The 18596-nt window shown below is 40.6% G+C and overlaps 1 protein-coding gene across 6 annotated transcripts in view; it reads left to right on the top strand.

Annotated features, from left to right (window-relative positions):
- PIP5K1B (phosphatidylinositol-4-phosphate 5-kinase type 1 beta) overlaps nucleotides 1–18596 on the top strand; it is a 297076-nt gene that overhangs the window by 200199 nt on the left and 78281 nt on the right. For all 6 annotated transcript variants that reach the window (XM_073878110.1, XM_025891469.2, XM_025891473.2 and 3 more), the window contains 4 exons: nucleotides 10499–10710; nucleotides 12081–12164; nucleotides 12284–12332; nucleotides 14937–15021. In XM_073878110.1, coding sequence (XP_073734211.1) covers nucleotides 10499–10710; nucleotides 12081–12164; nucleotides 12284–12332; nucleotides 14937–15021 — 430 coding nt within the window. The remainder of the gene's footprint in view (nucleotides 1–10498; nucleotides 10711–12080; nucleotides 12165–12283; nucleotides 12333–14936; nucleotides 15022–18596) is intronic.

Raw genomic sequence — 18596 nt, 5'->3', positions numbered from 1 at the left:
TTCTCAAGACTCACCCTTTAAGGATGCACTTGCTATTTTAAGCTATGTTTCTGACGGCCAGTGGTCAGGCTATGTTTCTGACGGCCAGTGGTCAGTCTCCCAGACCCAAGACTCTCTCTTCCTGCCCCGTGGAACCTTGTATCATCTCAGAGCATAGATTGGCTGATTTCTCTGGCTTCAGGAATCTCATTTGACAAATCCCGCCTCACCTTCCTACCGAATTAATTTTATGTCTTTCAGCAAATAGTTTTGAATTCTTGCTCTCCATAAGGCTCTGTGCGAAGTCTGTGGGAGGTACACACACACACACACAAAATGAATAGACTACAGCCCTTACCTTTAAGAAGCTTAGAGTTTACAGTTAAATCCAAACCATCAAGTGCTTATTTATGGCAGACAGATACTCCCCCCATTTTTCTTTCTCTCTTTGTCCATTAGAATGAGCGGAGAGGGATAAAGGGGTACATTTTCCTCTACCCCGAGAGGGGGAAGACTAGTGGCTAAGGATGAGGATCCAGGAATTTCCCCTCATTCATTGGAGTGGCTGTGGAAACGTGTGCTAAGCACGGCCCGCAAGTCTCACCAAGCAGCTCACCAGCCCCCAGAAAAATCTATAATCAGAAGGACTTGGCAGTTTTAATACATTTCTTTTAAATGTGTTTACAGAATAATTTATTAAGACATCTTTATTTCTAGAAACAAAGTATAAAGAGAAAAAAAAAACTCACCAAATATAGAAGCTGATCTATGTATATGATTATATATGTATAGTCATATATAATCTTTTAAAATGGTAGATGGCTCTTTCAATGCCTCTAAGGTATACTTTGATTACTGCAAACTTTTCAAGTTGAGCACAAAAAGCAATAGTACGGGTCAATCCAGCACAGCCCCAAATTCTAAATCACTGCATTAGACACAGTGAAAAAACATGATTGCTATAAACAGGCTAAGAATTGAATATTTATTTCCGTCTGCTTTACCAGCCAAAATTGTATGGCTTGTCACAGCCTATTTTTTTCTCTTTATTATATTAGCAAGGAACACTCCGAGCTTTATTGAGGAAATTAAATTAAATTTAAAAGGCAGTATTCAGCTTTAACTGACTTGTACATACAAGTAATTTGGGAGCTATATATACTCCAAAGAGCCTACTTTGGGTGGAAAGACAGACCCTTGGATTCATTTTACCCTAAACCAATGTGTCCAGGAATGTCTACCTGCATTAAAGCCTCAGGATTGAATTGGCTTGTATTGTTGAATTAACACAAATGTTTTTGCCTATCATTTTATTCTTTATTCAAGGACTAGACTATAGGCCAGCTGTAAAATTACTCAGGGACTTTGATACATCTTCCTGTCAGTGCCACATTTTGTTGATTTGATTATTCTTCAGATCTTCCATCAGTGAAAGATCAAGGAGATAAGGATCAAACATAGCAAGTTTCCTGCTTTAACCACTTTAGCTAAGATCCCAAATAATCCATTTTCATCTTTACCTTGCCATCTCTAGCCTGCCCACCAGCAGAGATAGTAGTAAGTTACCTCTAAACAGCATATAAGTGCATTTCATCTAAGCACCTCAGTATATTAAACGTTATTTTTGAAAAGTTCCAATATACCCAGAAGTAGACAGAACATCATAGAAGAATCCCCATGTAGCTGTACCCAGTTTCAGGAATTTTCAACTCATGGCCAATCTTGTTTCTTCCCCGAGCCCTCACCCCCATAGAATTTGAAGCATACATTCTGGGTATCACATTGTTTTCCTCAAACATTAAGAATCCCTAAAAACTAGGGGTGTCTGGGTGGCTCAGTCACTAAGCGTCTGCCTTCGGCTCAGGTCATGGATCCCAGGGTCCTGGGATCAAGCCCCGCATTGGGCTCCCTGTTCAGCGGGGGGCCTGCTGCTCGCGCTCCCGCTCCCCCTACTTGTGTTCCCTCTCTCGCTGTGTCTCTCTCTGTCAAATAAACGAAGTCTTTTTTTAAAAAAGTCTTAAAAAAAAAAAAAAGAATCCCTAAAAACTAAAAACTCCTTTTTTTTTTATTTTTATATACATTATTTTTTTTATTATGTTCGGTTAGCCACTGTATAGTACATCATTAGTTTTTGATGTAGTGTTCAATGATTCATTAGTTGTGTATAACACCCAGTGCTCACCACACGTGCCCTCCCTAGTACCCATCACCCGGTTACCCCATCCCTGCATCCCCCTCCCCTCTGAAACCCTCAGTTTGTATCCCGGGGTCCATAGTCTCTCCTGGTTCATCTCCCTCTCTGATTTCCCCCCCTTCAGTTTTCCCTCCCTTCCCCCGTGGTCCTCCGTGCTATTGCTTATGTTCCACATATGAGGGAAACCATATGATAATTGTGTTTCTCTGCTTCACTTACTTCACTTAGCATAATCCCCTCCAGTTCCATCCATGTAAAGACTCCTTTAAAAAAACAAGTATAATTGCATTATCATACCTTTACAAAATTTAATTCTTACTGGTCAGCGTTCAAATGTCTAATTGTTTCAGAAACAATTTGGTTAGTTTGGATTAGGATTTAAATAAGGTCTATGTGTTAAGTACCACCTCCTTCCCCCCAGTCGGTCACTTATTTGTTCTTTGTGAGAATATTTGTTTTGAGGAAATTGGTTTGTTTATCCCATAGACCAGATTTTGCTGATGACATCCCCACAGTTTTTTTTAACGTGTGCATCTCTCCCCTGTTTTCCCTGTAGATTGGTTGTTGGGTCTAAAGGTTTGGTCAAATTTAGGTTTGACTTTATTTTTAGAGTTGTTTCCTGCCATCAGGAGGCACATAATGTCAGAGTGCCTTTCTTCTGTGATGCTAGCAGCTGTTGATGACCACTGACTAGACCTGTTCATTCCTTAGGGGTTGTAAAATGGTGCTATTCTGGTTCTGTCATATGGTAGCCGGAATGCTCAAAGGGTTCTAAACAAGAGAGTGCCTGGCACATAGTAAGTGTTCAAGAAAATATTTATTGAATGGACTAATTTCCATAAGAACCCCTGTGACATGGAAAGTAATTAGAAACCTTGCTTGCCTAAGATCTGATTAATAAAGCATCTCTTTTCCTCCTAGAATCCCAATCCTTCTCCATTTTGTGTAAGGTATCACGTCCATGTTACTTGAGTTGTGTTGTCTTTGCCACTCCTAGTGTATTTTGGTGCTGGGTGCCAGTTTTTAAATGTGGCTGTTTTTCAGAAGGTCTTTTGGACTCAACCAATGATTATCCTTTCTCAATCTCATACCAGCTTAACTTCACATCCCTTACAGATTGGAAATGTGGAGAGACAGAGGGCAAGAAAGCTAAGCAGTCCCTGAGCTGTGTTTCAGAACAGAGCATCCGTCTTAGAGCCAAGGCCAAGTGCTCCTGGATGGTTTAATAGTCCTTGAAGGTGACTCCTTCAAGTGATATTTTTACTAGACTCTAAGCTCAGCCTAGTTTATGGCAAAATAAGCTTGCCTCGTATCTGCCATTTAGGTGTATGCCTGCTAATCAGTAAATATAAAGTCTCTGTAAATAACAGCTTGATTTTTGCCCTGGACACGGTTTTTTAAAATACCTCTGGTGTGGGTAGGTTTGAAAACACTATTAACTTTGTTCTTCTGACAACATAGAGCATGTAATCACAGTAAATACATTCAGCGCTGAAGATTTTTCACAAGCATTATGATCTTGAAATGCAGTATCGAGTTCTTATATTTGAGATAGAAGCCGTAGGGCTCTATGTTCTGTGCTGAGTATTTTGGTTTTCATTTTCTTGCTCACATGGACAGCAATATAAAAAATACGCATTTCTGCTATGATCAGAGTGCACAGCAGGGAACACAAAGCAAAACAAGTCTTTGGTGAGCAGAACAGTCTGGTGTGTATGACAGGAAAAATAAAGATACAACCCAAGTTTTATTCCATAGAGGGATGCTGATAATGTGCTTCAGTTTTCAGAGGGGAGATGTGTTCTCAACATTTTGTGGAGATTATGAGTCTAGTTTTCATGAAGGTAAGAGATGAGACAGGCTCTGAAAAACCAGGAAGATTTGAAAGCATGAGCAACACTTTTGGGGCCTATCTGTGGGTAACTAAGTGATTCTAGCTTGAGCAGCCTGGAAGAGGTCTCTAGACAGATGTTAAATAGCAGGCAGATGTTGGCCGGGGCCGCAGTAACAAGGACCTTCGGTATCACCTGCGCAACGGTGAGGGACTGAAGGCTTTGAGCTAGGGGCGTGACATGAACTGGTCAAGCCAGGGGGCTGGAGATCGATGAGGAGGTGAGAGAAAGAGAAGTTGAAATCAAAGCATTAGCACAAAGGAATGTTCCAATTATAGAAGCTGCAGGATTGAGCCGCTTAATGGAAGGAAAAGGAGTCAGGGAGTCTGAAATCCGCATCAGACTGATTTCAAATAAAAGAGAGAAGGGAGGGAAAGGAACCTGCTTTGGGGGAAAATAAGAGTTTAGGGTTATAGCAAGACGGTTACGTAGAAGTTTAGGAATGTCCAGAAGCCCATTGGAAATACACAGGCCTGGAGCTTAGGAGTGAGTTTGACCTAAAGAAAAGATTTGGGGAATTGTCTCTAGAGAGATGATAGCTGGAATCTACCCGCTAAGAGATGCTCAGATTTTTTCCACTTCTCCCTTGAACTCCCCTGCTGCCATCCACATTCAAGTGTCATCTTTTTTTTTTTTTTAATTTTTCATTTGAGAGTAGTTGACACATAATGTTAAATTAGTTTCAGGCGTACGACCTAGTGATTAGACAAGTTTAAACATCATGCCATACTCAGGATTTCCCTGATGATGAGTGATGTTGAGCATTTTTTCATGTGTCTGTTGGCCATCTGTATGTCTTCTTTGAAAAACTGATCTATTCGGGTCCTCTGGCCATTTTTTAGTTAGAACTTTGTTTTCTGGTGTTGAGTTGTGTAAGTTTATATGTTTTGGATATTAACTCCTTACTGGATATGTCATTTGCAAACATCTTCTCCCATTCAGTAGGTTGCCTTTTTGTTTTGTTGATGGTTCCCCTCACTTTGCAAAAGCCTTTTGTTTTGTTGTAGTCCCAGTAGTTGAACCTTGCTTTTGTTTCCTTTGCCTTAGGAGACATATCTAGAAGAGTGTTGCTATGGCTGATGTCAGAGAGATTACTACCTATGCTCTCTTTAGGATTTTTATGGTTTCCACTCTCACCTCTAGGTCTTTAATCCATATTGAATTTATTTTTGCGGATGGTCTGAGAAAGTGGTCCAGTTTCATTCTTTTGCATGTAGCGCTCCAGTTTTCCTAGCACCATTTGTTGAAGAGACTGTCTTTTCCCCCATTTGAAAATTCTTGCTGCTTTTGTCATAGATGCATTAACCATATAGATGTGGGTTTATTTCTGGGCTCTCTGTTGTATTCCATTGGTCTGTTTTTGTGCCAGTCCCATCCTGTTTTGATTACCATACCTTTGTAGTAGATCTTGAAATCTGGAATTATGATACCTCCAGCTTTGTTCTTCTTCTTCAAGATGGCTTTGGCTATTCCAGTCACAAAGCAGAACAAATAATACTAAAATTTGTGTGGAACCTCAAGTACCGTCTCTTATCTGGACTATTGAAATACTCCTCAGTCAAAAATAGGTACCCCTTGTGTGAGGTGTCTCTGCAGCACCCTGACTTTCTCTTTCCAGGCCTTATTCCAATCTGTAATTGAGGCTTGTGTAATTTTGAGGATGGTCTTTTTGACTGTTTTACTTCCATGGTGCCTGGGACAGACTAGAGGCTCAGTTTTTCCCTCCAACAAAAAGAGTAAATGAATGTCAGTGCTGACAAGTAGAGAGGGTAAAACGTTAAGAGAGAACAAAGATGTTCACCAAAGGAAAGGGAGGCAAAGACATACAGGAAGGCAGGGAACAAGGGCTGAGGGCAAGCAGGGCTTCCAGGGGGCATGGTCGGCAGGGATGAGCCAACAGGGGGCGGAAGAACAGCAACAATAGTAGCTCACATTGATTGGGTGCTGTGTATCCCAGTTACTGTCCTAAGACTTGATGTGGAGTAACTCATTCTGCACAATAACCCTGTAAGCTCAGGGTTCCCATTTTCTCTCTTTTCCAGGTGGGGCAACAAGGCCCAGAACAGCTCTGTACTTTGCCCAGGGACCCATGGGGAAGCCATGAGTCAAACCAGACTAGCTGGACCCAGAGCCTAGAGCCTCAACCACCGCACAGCTGCTCCCCCTTCTAGCAGGGGGACAGAAAGCAGCGTGCAGTGAATGTGGGCACCGAGGCAGAAAAGGGGCAGGCACTCTTGATGACCTCCAGCCATGGAGAGGGGACAGCAGTGCCTGTCATTCTGAGTTAGGACATTGCCCACATTGGGTCACCAGGTCTGTAGAAACTCTGTGAATAAGAGCCTTCCTGACATAGCACTAACGATAAGAACTTGAAGAAGATGCTTTCTTCAGGAACAGAGAGTTTTGATCACGTCCTCAGGATATTGTACCAACTGCTCCGACATTGACTTTTTTACACTATCTTCCAGTATTATTATTGTCTTAAAATAGTCCTTGAGAGAGAAGGGGAAGAAATCTGGCTGTGACAAGAAATACCGTTTTGCATAGCAAACACACAGCTATGGAATCTACCAGCACCTGCCAGGTCAGGCAAACATTCTAGAAAAAAAAAAATGTTTTCGCACCTGAATGACAGACTTGACTGATGGCTGTCTGTCATGTTGCAGAATGTTGCACGCTCTCAAGACTCACACATGCTAAGATTTTGGCAGATATATTTGATTCCTTTAATTAAGGAACCGGGAGAATATGAATAACTATTTTGTTCCTAATTGATGCAGATCTGCAGCGCACGTGACTAAAATCTGTTCCCAGAATTTTTCGTTACGGAAGTTTTTGAATTTGACTTAAAATATATGCCTGTATATTTCTCTTTTTCTTCCTTAACTTTTTTTTTTTTTTGTAGATGGTGACTTTACCTAACCCAAAACCGAACTATCATGGTCAACTTCCCACAGAGTGGGAATAGAATTTATCATTTTTAAGCTTTTCACTCCGAAAGTAGGGGCCTGGCCTCCTAAAGACAATTCAGTATCCTTCAGGGACTCTGCTGATCCAGTTTGAGAGTACAGAGAAAATGATTCTCTTTTAAAAAATTTAGGTGTAGCTTTTTCGTAGTGAATTCTCTTTTTTTTTTTTTCGTAGTGAATTCTCTCTTGAGGCTTGTTTTTGTTTTGTTTTGTTTTGTTTTTTAAATAAGCCAGGACAAATATTTGGTCACTTAAAGCACCAGGAGCTAAAATTGGACCCCAGCCTGACTTTGTATCACTTATAAAATGCACCTGTTCCCTTTGGCCTGTCCTTAGGCAGAAGAAGAGGCTGTAAGTACAAACCAGACAGTTCAGTTTGAATCTTGCATTGAAAAGATAAGGAAAAATATTTCATAAAGAAAGCTTTTTAACAAGCAGAACTCACTTCTAGATGCTTTGCAGAGGAGAAAGAAAGAAGTGTGATGTGTTCCCAGGAGGACCTTTGTTTTCCCCACACCACGCTTTAAACCACCCTGGATGCCTGGTAGGAACATTCACAACGTTGTCACAGAATCTGATTAGAATTTGCTTTTGAAGCCAGTATACTGCTTTGTGGGGACATTTACCAGTGGGTAGTCTGGGCTGTGCAGGGCATGAGGCTGTGATTTTTGCTCATTGAAAACGGGACTGTTCGCCCAGATGGATGCTGAGGCCATCATTTTATAGCCCATTGACCAGAACTGTGGTGTGGCCAGCTAACCATTTCCTGTTGAACACTCAACTCAGAACTTTTAAAAAGGCCCAGAAGGGCGCTGGTAAGCTGGCCCAAAATGCGGTCGTATTTTTGTGGGCTTTTTGTGCATTTTTGTTGTCGGAAGTGTACCTTCAAGGGTGTTTACATCAAGACAACTTCTGTAGCCTCTCACCCGAGTGTGAGCCATGAGTCACTATGACTTATAATTAGGATGAAGGTAGCTAGCAGTTAATTGAGCATTTTCCCTGTACCGAGAATTTTTCCAGGCACTTTATCTGCATTTCCATGTTGAATTTTTACAACTCTGCAGTGTGTAAGATTATTGTCGGCATTCTACAGAGAAGGAAACAGGCATAGGGAGGTGATGTAACCCGCCTAGGTCACAGAGTCCATGCTCTTTATGCTTTATGTCCCTACCGCAGAGTCTCTCTAAGAAGGGACACACGAGCTCTGATACATGTGAGTCGGAAAACTGGCATCTGCAGGTGGTGATCCCGCTGCAGGATTATGACGCCGTCTGAGAGGGCGCTATTCCCAAGCCTTTCAGTATGGTTGACAGGTACAAAGGCCAAGGTCCTTCCACTCTTGTTTTTGTGCGAAGAAAAGCGTTCAGTGTCTGTTGGTGTTTCTCTTTAAGAGGTTGGGTCCTTGGCAACCCTGATGCAAAGCTGGCTTGGTTTCTTACATGGTTCCATGCTGTTGTACGGGGGGTGAGAAAGGTGCTGATAAACCTCCCTGGAGAACCGGCCAGTGGGTCTGACGCCGAGTCGTTGGGTCAGTGGTGGGAAACTTCCTGACACCCTTCCCTCTTCCTTCAGTCTTGGCTCCACTTCTTAGGTTAGGGAAGCTTGGTCCACATGGCCCTCAGGCCACTCTCTTGGCTTAGAAAGTGCCATGGCCTGAACCTCCTAAATGATAAGACTCTACTCTCAGCTCTTGCCTACCTCCTTTCTCAAAGTACTTAATTGAGTAAACTGAGAGATGAATAATTGATACTCACGTGCAGCCCCCTTTAATTTTTCCTCATTGATGGCAAAGATGCATGAGACCCAGGGATGACCATATTTCTGGAAGGCCACCTACGTCGTAGTTCACAAAACCCCCTTTCAGAGGGTATCCATCAAGTGGCAGCCACAGTTATGTGAATCCTCGGGTCCAACGCCTGTTTGCTGCATCTGTGTCATAAATGTCTGGTCAGAAAGCAGTTGGGCTCCCCTGAAGCTAATAATACACTATGTATTAACCAAATTGAATTTAAATTTAAAAAAATTTTTAAATAAATAAGCAGTTAGGGCGAGGAATAATGAGAAAAGCCTATGGAATTCTGGGTATTCAGTCTCTGGGTAAAGAATTATCCATAGACTCTGCTCCGAAAAGACGTTTCCTAACTGGGGCATGGTGACAGATTATTGTGTTGATTCAGAGACAACTGTTCTGCCATGCAGGCTTGTCTTAATTTCTGGGCTGTTTTGATAACCTGAGCAGCTTTGTGTGAGAAATGCCAGGCATTAAAAAACCTATTGGAGAGGAGAATCATATACAACCCACGAGGAGAAGAACTTTATCATAGAGGAGAATGCCCCATTTTCATACCCTCCTGAATACTCTTCCTCCATGGAAGAAGCCCCACCTACACTGGGAAGCCATGCTGAATGCCTCTTCCCTTGACCTTATCTCCCGCCATTTTCCTGTCAGAGCATCTCTCCCTTTCTTTGTCTGGCTGTATGTATCCAGCTACTCTTTTTTTTTTTTTTTTTTTTTTTTAAGATTTGATTTTTTATTTCTTTGACAGAGACACAGCCAGAGAGGGAACACAAGCAGGGGGAGTGGGAGAGGGAGAAGCAGGCTTCCCGCTGAGCAGGGAGCCCGATGCAGGGCCCGATCCCAGGACCCTGGGATCATGACCTGAGCCGAAGGCAGACGCTTAACGACTGAGCCACCCAGGCGCCCTGCATCCAGCTACTCTTAATTCTTCTCTTCCCCACTGTTTGCTGAGTGGGTAACTAAGCATGAAGTCCTGTTGTTTGTTGAGATCCTAATTTTTAAAAACACTTCTACTGGGAACCTAATGGCAACTGTGAAAGACCAGCTTTCCAAAGGAGACCACAGAACTCCAGCGAGGTTAAGATTTGGAGAACAGAATCCAGACAAAAACACATTCCAGCTGAGTCCTCATGCTGAGGAGGATACATGCATATAGAGACCATGTGCTCTAGTGTTTAAGACTATGGCCACTGGAGTTGACTGCCCAGGGTTCATATCCCGACAGTGCCACTTATAAACGGTGTGATATTGAACAGATTACTTTATCTCCTTCTGTCTCGATTTGTTCATCTGTAAAATAGAAACAATAATAGTACCTAGCTCAAAGAGTTATGAAGTTTGGATCTGAGTGACCTACTTAGAACCTGGCATGTGGGAAGTGTTCAATAAATGTCATGAGTGAAGCATTCATGGAGGGTTAGGAAAAGCTGTGCTTGCTTTAGATTTGCATAAAAAAATACCATCTTGGAGCCATTGTGATAATCCTTTTTGAATATGACCTAATAATAACCTCAAGTGTTTTTATTTTGATTTTTCCTCTATCAGCCATCCCCTGGAAGGGACGCAGGAGCTGTGCATCTGCGTATCTAGAGCTTTCTGATTCTCTGCAGATGAGACTTAGGAGCCACTTCAGTTGACCGGCCTCCTGGTTCTTTTTCTTACTCAGGTGCTGGAAAGCTTCAAAATCATGGACTATAGCCTTTTGCTGGGAATCCACATCCTGGACCATTCCCTCAAAGAGAAAGAAGAGGAGAACTCACAAAATGTGCCTGATGCTAAGAGATCTGGGATGCAGAAGGTCCTCTACTCCACAGCGATGGAGTCCATCCAGGGTCCGGGGAAATCTGGAGATGGCATCATCACAGAGAACCTGGACACGTAAGTGTGCCCACCCACCTGCCCCCCCCTCCTGGTTGTGGCAGCCCACAGAGACGGGTAATTAAATGAAATCACGTTCCCTTCATGGTGGCTCTTTGAGAACGGATTCCTACCTGGTGCTAACATGGATTGAGCAGTCTTCATTTCTGTTCATCTCCGGGTAACTAGGTGCATGACAATTCTTCGAGTTATTACCATTCTTTATCCCATGTGGTTTCTTTTTTCAAATGGCTCCATTTCTGAACAATGGCTGAAAATGTTTTTAAGCCCTTTGGCTCCATATTCAAAACGTCTACCACAATAGGGAGAATATACTTTGAATTTGAATAAACTTGTATTTAAGCAAACACATGATAGGAATTACATTCATAATTCAGACCTTCTCATCTGCATAAGAGGATTCTCTTATTCTAGATCCTCTACCCTGGCCGATGTGGTCTCTTGCCTCAGCCAGATGTGCTCATAACTGCAGGATTACTTTGCACATATTAAGTACATATTGACTAACAGGAACAATTGCAACCAAAGAGAGTTACTGAAATGGCTGACTGTCACGTGTGTTTACCAGCTGTACAGGAGACTGAACGGAAGGCATCATTTTGGCCACTAGTGATTGGAGATCTCCAACTAGTGTTGGAGATCTAGGAGTCTCCAACATTGTCTCCAACAATGACTAAATCACAGGCATATTTCACTTTTATACAGGAAATCCATACATATCAAACTTTTAAAAAAATCCTTGCTTATAAGTCTATCTAAATGCCCAGTAATCAATTAAACAAAGTATTCTATATCGATCAGTGTAGTGAACTACTACACAGCCATTAAAAAACACATTAGCATTGAGTACAAGCAAGTGTATATCATTTAGCAAATGAAAAACTCAGGTTATAAAGCATGATAATCATTGCTCTGGCGGACTAATAAATACATGTACACCCACACTGACACTGGAAAGGTGTGCCAGATGCTAACAGGCGTCCCTTGCATCCTAGGAATGGGTTCTTTTAAATATTTTACATCTCACAGCAAATATGTAAAAGTGTTGCATTTTTAAAAGGCGGTATTTCAAAATACTTTAAAAATTCGTGCTCATGGTTTTAAAATAGGAATAATTGTTTGTTTGGACTCTTGCCATCAGGCTGTCCTGAGTTGACAGCTAGAGTTTCATTCTCCTGTGTGGGAAGGTCAGCATTCAGGATTCCCAGGAAGACTTTACCCGAACCAAAAAAAAAAAAAAAAAAAGAGGGCAAGCGAGTCCAGAATTCTTAAAGTTGTCCGTTTTTGTTTACAGTCTATTTATTAGAAGTGATTTTTAACTTCCCATTATAATATGTTGTAAAATATTTTCTCTCTTGCTCTCTCAACAGAATGGGAGGCATTCCAGCTAAAAGCCATAAGGGAGAGAAACTACTTTTATTTATGGGCATTATTGACATTCTGCAATCATATAGGTAAGAAATTTGGGGAAGTAGCCTTTCATTATTTCAAAATAAATCAACAAAAGGTACTGAAAATCCACCAGATGGGGATGATTTTACATTCTCCTTTTTTTCTGTCTGTTTATGTTTAGGTTAATGAAGAAGCTAGAACATTCCTGGAAAGCTCTCGTCTATGATGGGGTATGTGTTTATCATGTTCCTTGTTAGACTATATATTTTTTCTGATTTCTCAGACTTCAGGGTGTGTCTAAGAAGTCGTGTCAACAGAGAAAATGTCTTATTTCTGTGTGAAATCTGAAGGACCCACTTACGAAAGGAGAGGATGCTGAGCAAAAGGGGGAGACTCTTTGCATAGGCAGCGGCAAAATCAGTACAGTTGAAATGAGGTTCCCACAAGACCAAGCTGTGGAGTGGTCTGAACCTGACTTTGGTGGCCCTGGATTTGAACCCTGCGTTCACCACTTTACTAACCATGTGATCTAGACGCATTGCTTGTGATTTGGCCTCTCTTGACCTGGTTTCCCATCTGTACCAGAGACATGGTAATAGCACCTAGTACCTGCCTCATAGGGCTGATATAGGGATTAAATAAAATAATGCCCTTGAGTGTTCCAACACAATAAAGACGTAAGTGAAAACTTACAAGTTGTTACGTATGTATACATGACGAAGACTGACTGGCATGAAGATGTCTGTTGAACTCAGAATTGCATAACAGAAGAAAACAATCAATTATCAAGCAGCAGCCCCCCCCCCCCCCCCCCCCCCCCCCCCCCCCCGCTCTCTCTCACCACACATAGACACATGCATGTTCCTCTCTGGGTGTTAGATTTGAACTTTTTGCTGCTGACAGAATATTTACTAGCCTCAGCCTCCCTCAGTTAATAACCCGAAGTGACACTTCCAAAGAATATATCAAAGATTTGCTCGCACATTTTTTTAAAGATGTGAGCAGATGCTTTTCTTTGAAAGAAGATAAATTATAGATGTTATTCTTTTCCTTTATTGGAAAGAACACCCACTTCCTCAGTTCTGTGGAAGACTGGTAATAACCTTTCAACCTGAAAGATCTGCATTTTGTCCACAGGCTAAGGAATGGGCTTCATCAGAATGCACTTGTAAACAAAAGGGTCACAGGTTTCTTTCTAAGAATTAAATATAGGCTTATTATTTCAGATCAAAGATTCCTTCTATTTAAAGGCCAAGATGGTGGGTTCATTTTTTTTTTTCTTCCTGACAAAAGTGGAGACTGCCTAATGCCTTCACCATAGAAGGAAGACAATAGACACATTTCCCCTCTGTTTTCTGAGACAGGGTTAATTCCCTGTTACCAGACTAAGATTTCTGATGTGAATGACCTAGTTCTCAACTGGTCAGATGCTGCTAAGAGGCCCCTACCTTTGTCTACTTAAAACACATCTTCCATTTTTGGTGTTTTTTTTTTTTTTTAAGAGCATCTCTGTACTGATCATATATTTGTGGAACTGTAAGCAGTAAATAAGATTCATTTTTGTTTGTTTGCAAATGTACCTCATAATTAAACAATGTTTCTTCATACCAAAGAGAAACACCGTCCAACTTCTCTTGGAAGGCAAGGTCTGAGTCTTAATCATCTTACACCTTAAGATATTTCTAAGTTACTGTGCTTATTGTATGTGTCCATTTCATACAGGAGCTACATGTCAAACCAGCCGGAAATTCCCACATCTCCAGCATCCCTGATGGTCTAGAGGACCAATATGCCTTGGTCAAAGAGGCTTTCTCTATACTGTGTCCTTCATAACATGTTGATTATGGAATTACCTTATGCCTCCCGTAACACCCTGTTTTACAGATGAAAAAAAAAAAATGGAGGCACCAAGACACTGCCTTCTTCCTATATCACACAGCTTATTAAAGTTAGAACTAACATCAGAACCAGGGCTCCAGACCTCTGGTCCAATGTGGGTTTTTAATTCCAAACCCAGAGCAGATGCTTTATACCATCTAAACTTAAATTTTCAGAGCTTTTTTTTATTAGAATCCACAAACTTAGAATGAAAACAGAACATTTACTATTTCTAGAAATGTATATCTTGGATGGTAAATACGTGGTTACTGAATAAACATGGAGAATTAGCTTCTTCATCCATCTCCTTTCCTGGATTGTAATAAAATGCCCCTTCAGTCCTGAAGACTCCTGCCAAGCACGAGAGAATTGAGTTAACAATTCAATTCAGTTCAATTCTATCTAATTAGTAGATAATTCAGCATAACAGAGGTCGTCAGTCAGCCTTGTCCCCAAGGAATCTTCCCAGTGTCCGTGCACCTGATTACTACAAGACAAAACCACACTATTTGTTTTAACCTAGATGTCACTCTTATATTAGAGTTGTTTTGCTTGCTTATGTCCCCAATTTTTGTCCCCGACCAAAAGCGAAATCCTTCATTTTAGATGACACTTGAAACACTGGTTGCCTGTATGTAAAAAAAGAATTTAAAAGCCCCACATGGCACACAATGGAATGAGAATTAGCTATTTTGCTTTATAAAGCAGCGTCCTTTGGCTCGCTCTCTCAGGCCCCTCTTCGTACTCTCTTTCATCATGAATATCTAGATTCTTTGCCATATTGTCTTATGCCTGCTTCCCCAGCCTCACTTCTGGGCACCACGGGTCACAGGGCTGTCAACATCCACGCCTTCTGGTTCAGGACATTGGCTAACAGAGAACCAATTGCATAGATCTTTCTTCTAGCTTGAAATGATCTGAGAGGTAAACCTGTGACACCTGATTTGTATTTTCAGGATACTGTTTCAGTTCATCGACCAAGCTTTTATGCTGACAGATTTCTAAAGTTTATGAATTCCAGAGTTTTCAAGAAAATTCAAGGTAAGATTCTTAGGATTTTTTTTTTTTTTTTTTTTTTTTTTTACTTTTACCATGTACTCACTGACTTCACTGTGTGTATCTTTGTAAGATTTTTATTAAAAGGGTTTGGACTATCTCCAAAAGCTGTGATGAGTTAGTAATTATGCTTAAGTATTCCATTAGGTATTTACTGATGCCATAATCATTAGAGTCCTATTTTGTGGTGGAAAAAATCAGAAACTGCCTAAATGGCCAACCTTATATTGGTTAAATATATTATGGGACAATCTAATGGAATAATATGTACAATAAAAATCATATTAAAGGGGCGCCTGGGTGGCTCAGTCAGTTAAGCAGCTGCCTTTAGCTCAGGTCATGATCCCGGGGTCCTGGGATCAAGCCCCACGTCAGGCTTCCTGCTCAGTGGGGAGCCTGCTTCTCCCTCTCCCTCTGCCTGCCGCTCTGACTACTTGTGCTCTCTCTCTCTCTGTCAAATAAATAAATAAATTCTTTTTTGAAAAATCATATTAAAGATCCATTTAGGGGGCGCCTGGGTGGCTCACTTGGTTGAGTGTCCAACTTTTGATTTCTGCTCAGGTCATGACCTCAGGATCAAGATTGAGTCCCATGACAGGCTCCGTGCTCAGTGCAGAGTCTGTTTGGGATTCTCTCCCTCTCCCGTTCCCTCCCCCTCTGCTTCTCCCCTCACTCATGTGCACACACACATGCATGCTTGTCTCTCAGATAAATAAAATCTTTTTTTTAAAAGATTTTACTTATTCATTTGTCAGAGAGAGAAAGCGGCAGGCAGAAGGAAAAGCAGGCTCCCTCCTGAACAAGGAGCCCGATGTGGGACTCGATCCCAGGAGCCCAGGATCATGACCTGAGCTGAAGGCAGACACTTAACCGACTGAGAAACCCAGGCATCCCTTAAATAAATAAAATCTTTTTTAAAAAGGTCCATTTAGTTCTTATAGACACAGATTTATTCGTGTGTGTGTGTGTGTGTGTGTGTGTATAGTTATTGGTTTGCATACCTAAATGCACAACAAATTCTAATGGGATATATAAAAATGTGATACATCACATTAACAAGTAAAAGGATAAAAACCATATGATCAAAGTACAACATTCATTCATGATAAAAAAAAAAAAAACTTTCCACAAAGCAGGTTTAGAGGGAACATACCTCAACACAATAAAGTCCACACATGAAAAACCCACAGCTAATATTATACCCAGTGGTGAAAGATTGAGGGCTTTTCCTCTGAGATCAGGAACAAGACAAGGATGTCCACTCTCAATGTAGTGCTGGAAGTTGTGGCCACAACAATCAGACAGGAAAAAGAAATAAAAAGCATCCAAATTGGCAAAGAAGAAGTCAAATTTTCACTATTTGTAGATGACATTATACTATATATGTAGAAAACCCCAAAGACTGCACCAAAAAACTACTAGAACTGATTGATGAATTCATTAATGTCACAGGATACAAAATTAATATACAGAAATCCATTGCATCTCAATACAATAATAATGAAGTAGCAGAAAGAGATACTAAGAAAACCATCCCATTTACACTTATACCAAATAAAATAAAAGACCTAGGCATAAACTTAACCAAGGAGTTGAAATGCCTATACTCTGAAAACTATAAAACACTGGTGAAAGAAGTTGAAGATGACACAATTAAATGGTAAAATATTCCATGCACATGGATTAGAAGAACCAGTGTTGTTAAAATGTTCATACTACCCAAAACAGTCTACAGATTTAATGCCATCCTTTTCAAGATACCAAAACATTTTTCACAGAGCTAGAACAGATAATCCTAAAACTTGTATGGAACCACAAAGACCCCTGAATAGCCAAAGCAATCTTGAAAAAGAAGAACAAAGCTGGAAGTATCACAATCTAAGATTTCAAGATATACTTCAAAGTTGTGGTAATCAAAACAGGACAGAAATAAACACAGAGATCAATAGTATAGGATTGAGACCACAAGTAAGCCCAAACCCACAAGGTCAGTTAATATTCGACAAAGAAGACGAGAATATGCAGTGAGGGAAAGACAGCCTTCAACAAATGGTGTTGGGAAAACTGGACAGCAACACACAAAAGAATGAAACTGGATCACTTTCTTATACTATACACAAAAATAAACTCAAGATGGATTAAAAACTTAAATGTGAGACCTGACCTGAAATCATAAAACTCCTAGAAGAAAACATAGGCAGTAATCTCTTGGATATCACTCTATGCAAAATATTTTTGGGTGTTTCTCTGCAGGCAAGAGAAACAAAAGCAAAAAAAATTCGTGGGACTACACCAAAATAAAAAGCTTTTGCACAGCAAAAGAAACCTACTAAATGGAAGGAGATACTTGCAAGTGATATATCCGATAAGGGGTTAATATCTAAAATCTATAAAGAACTAATACAACTCAACACACACACACAAAAATCTGATTTAAAAATGGGCAGAGGACCTGAATAGACCTTTTTTCCCAAAGAAGGCATACAGATGGCCAGCAGACACATGAAAAGATGCTCAGTATCACCAATCATCAGGGAAATGGAAATCAAACCACAATGAGATATCCCCTCATACCAGTCAGAATGGCTAAAATTAGAAACACAAGAAACAACAAGTGTTGGCGAGGATGTAGAGAAAAAGGAACCCTCGTGTGCTGTTGATGGGAGTGCAAAATGGTGCAGCCACTGTGGAAAACAGTTGCTCAAAAAACAAAATAGAAATACCATATGATCCAATAATTCCACTACTGGGTACTTCCGCAAAGAAAATGAAAACACTAATTCAGAAAGGTACATGTACCTCTGTGTCTACTGCAGCGTTATTCGCAACAGCGAAGACATAGAAGCAGCCAAGTGTCCATCCATAGATGAACGGATAAAGATGCAGTGTGTGTATACGGTGGAATATTATTCGGCCATAAAAACATGGCATCTTGCCATCTGCAAAAACATGAACGGACCTAGAAGGCATTATGCCAAGTGAAATAAGACAAATACCATATAATTTCACTTATATGTGGAATCTAAAAAAACAAGTGAACAAACCAACTCTTAAGTACAGAGAACAAACTGCCACTTGTCGGAGAGGATGTAGGTGGGGAATGGGCAAGAGCGATAAATGGGGATTAGGAGGTACAAACTGATAGATAAAACAAGTCATGGAGATGAAAAGTACAGCATAGGGAGTCTAGTCAATAATATTATGTAGTGACAGATGGTGATTACACTTCTTGTGGTGAGTGCTGAGTAATGTATAGAATGTCTAATCAATATGTTGTAACCTGAAACAAATAATTGCATGTCAGTTAAACTTCAATAATAACTTTTTAATTTAAATTTTAAAAACTAAATACAAACTTAAAATTTTAAAAGCTAAATATATATATATATAACTATGTATAACTAAGATGCTTTATCAACTGTGATTATATTCAAGCCCTTAAGCTTAAAGGCATACTTTCTTTGTAGGTGAAAATTTCCCCTCCTCACTTCCACCCTCGAGAAAACAGTACCTAGTCTTCACGTTTCTTCTTTCAAATTACTGTGTGTGTGTGTGTGTGT

Source organism: Callorhinus ursinus, unplaced genomic scaffold, assembly GCF_003265705.2.
Source record: "Callorhinus ursinus isolate GAN/ISIS: 27379988/994484 unplaced genomic scaffold, GSC_fseal_2.0 scaffold28, whole genome shotgun sequence".
In the NCBI taxonomy this organism is placed as follows: domain Eukaryota; kingdom Metazoa; phylum Chordata; class Mammalia; order Carnivora; family Otariidae; genus Callorhinus; species Callorhinus ursinus.
Note: the sequence above shows the minus strand (reverse complement) of the source record. Positions and strands in the feature narration are given on the sequence as shown.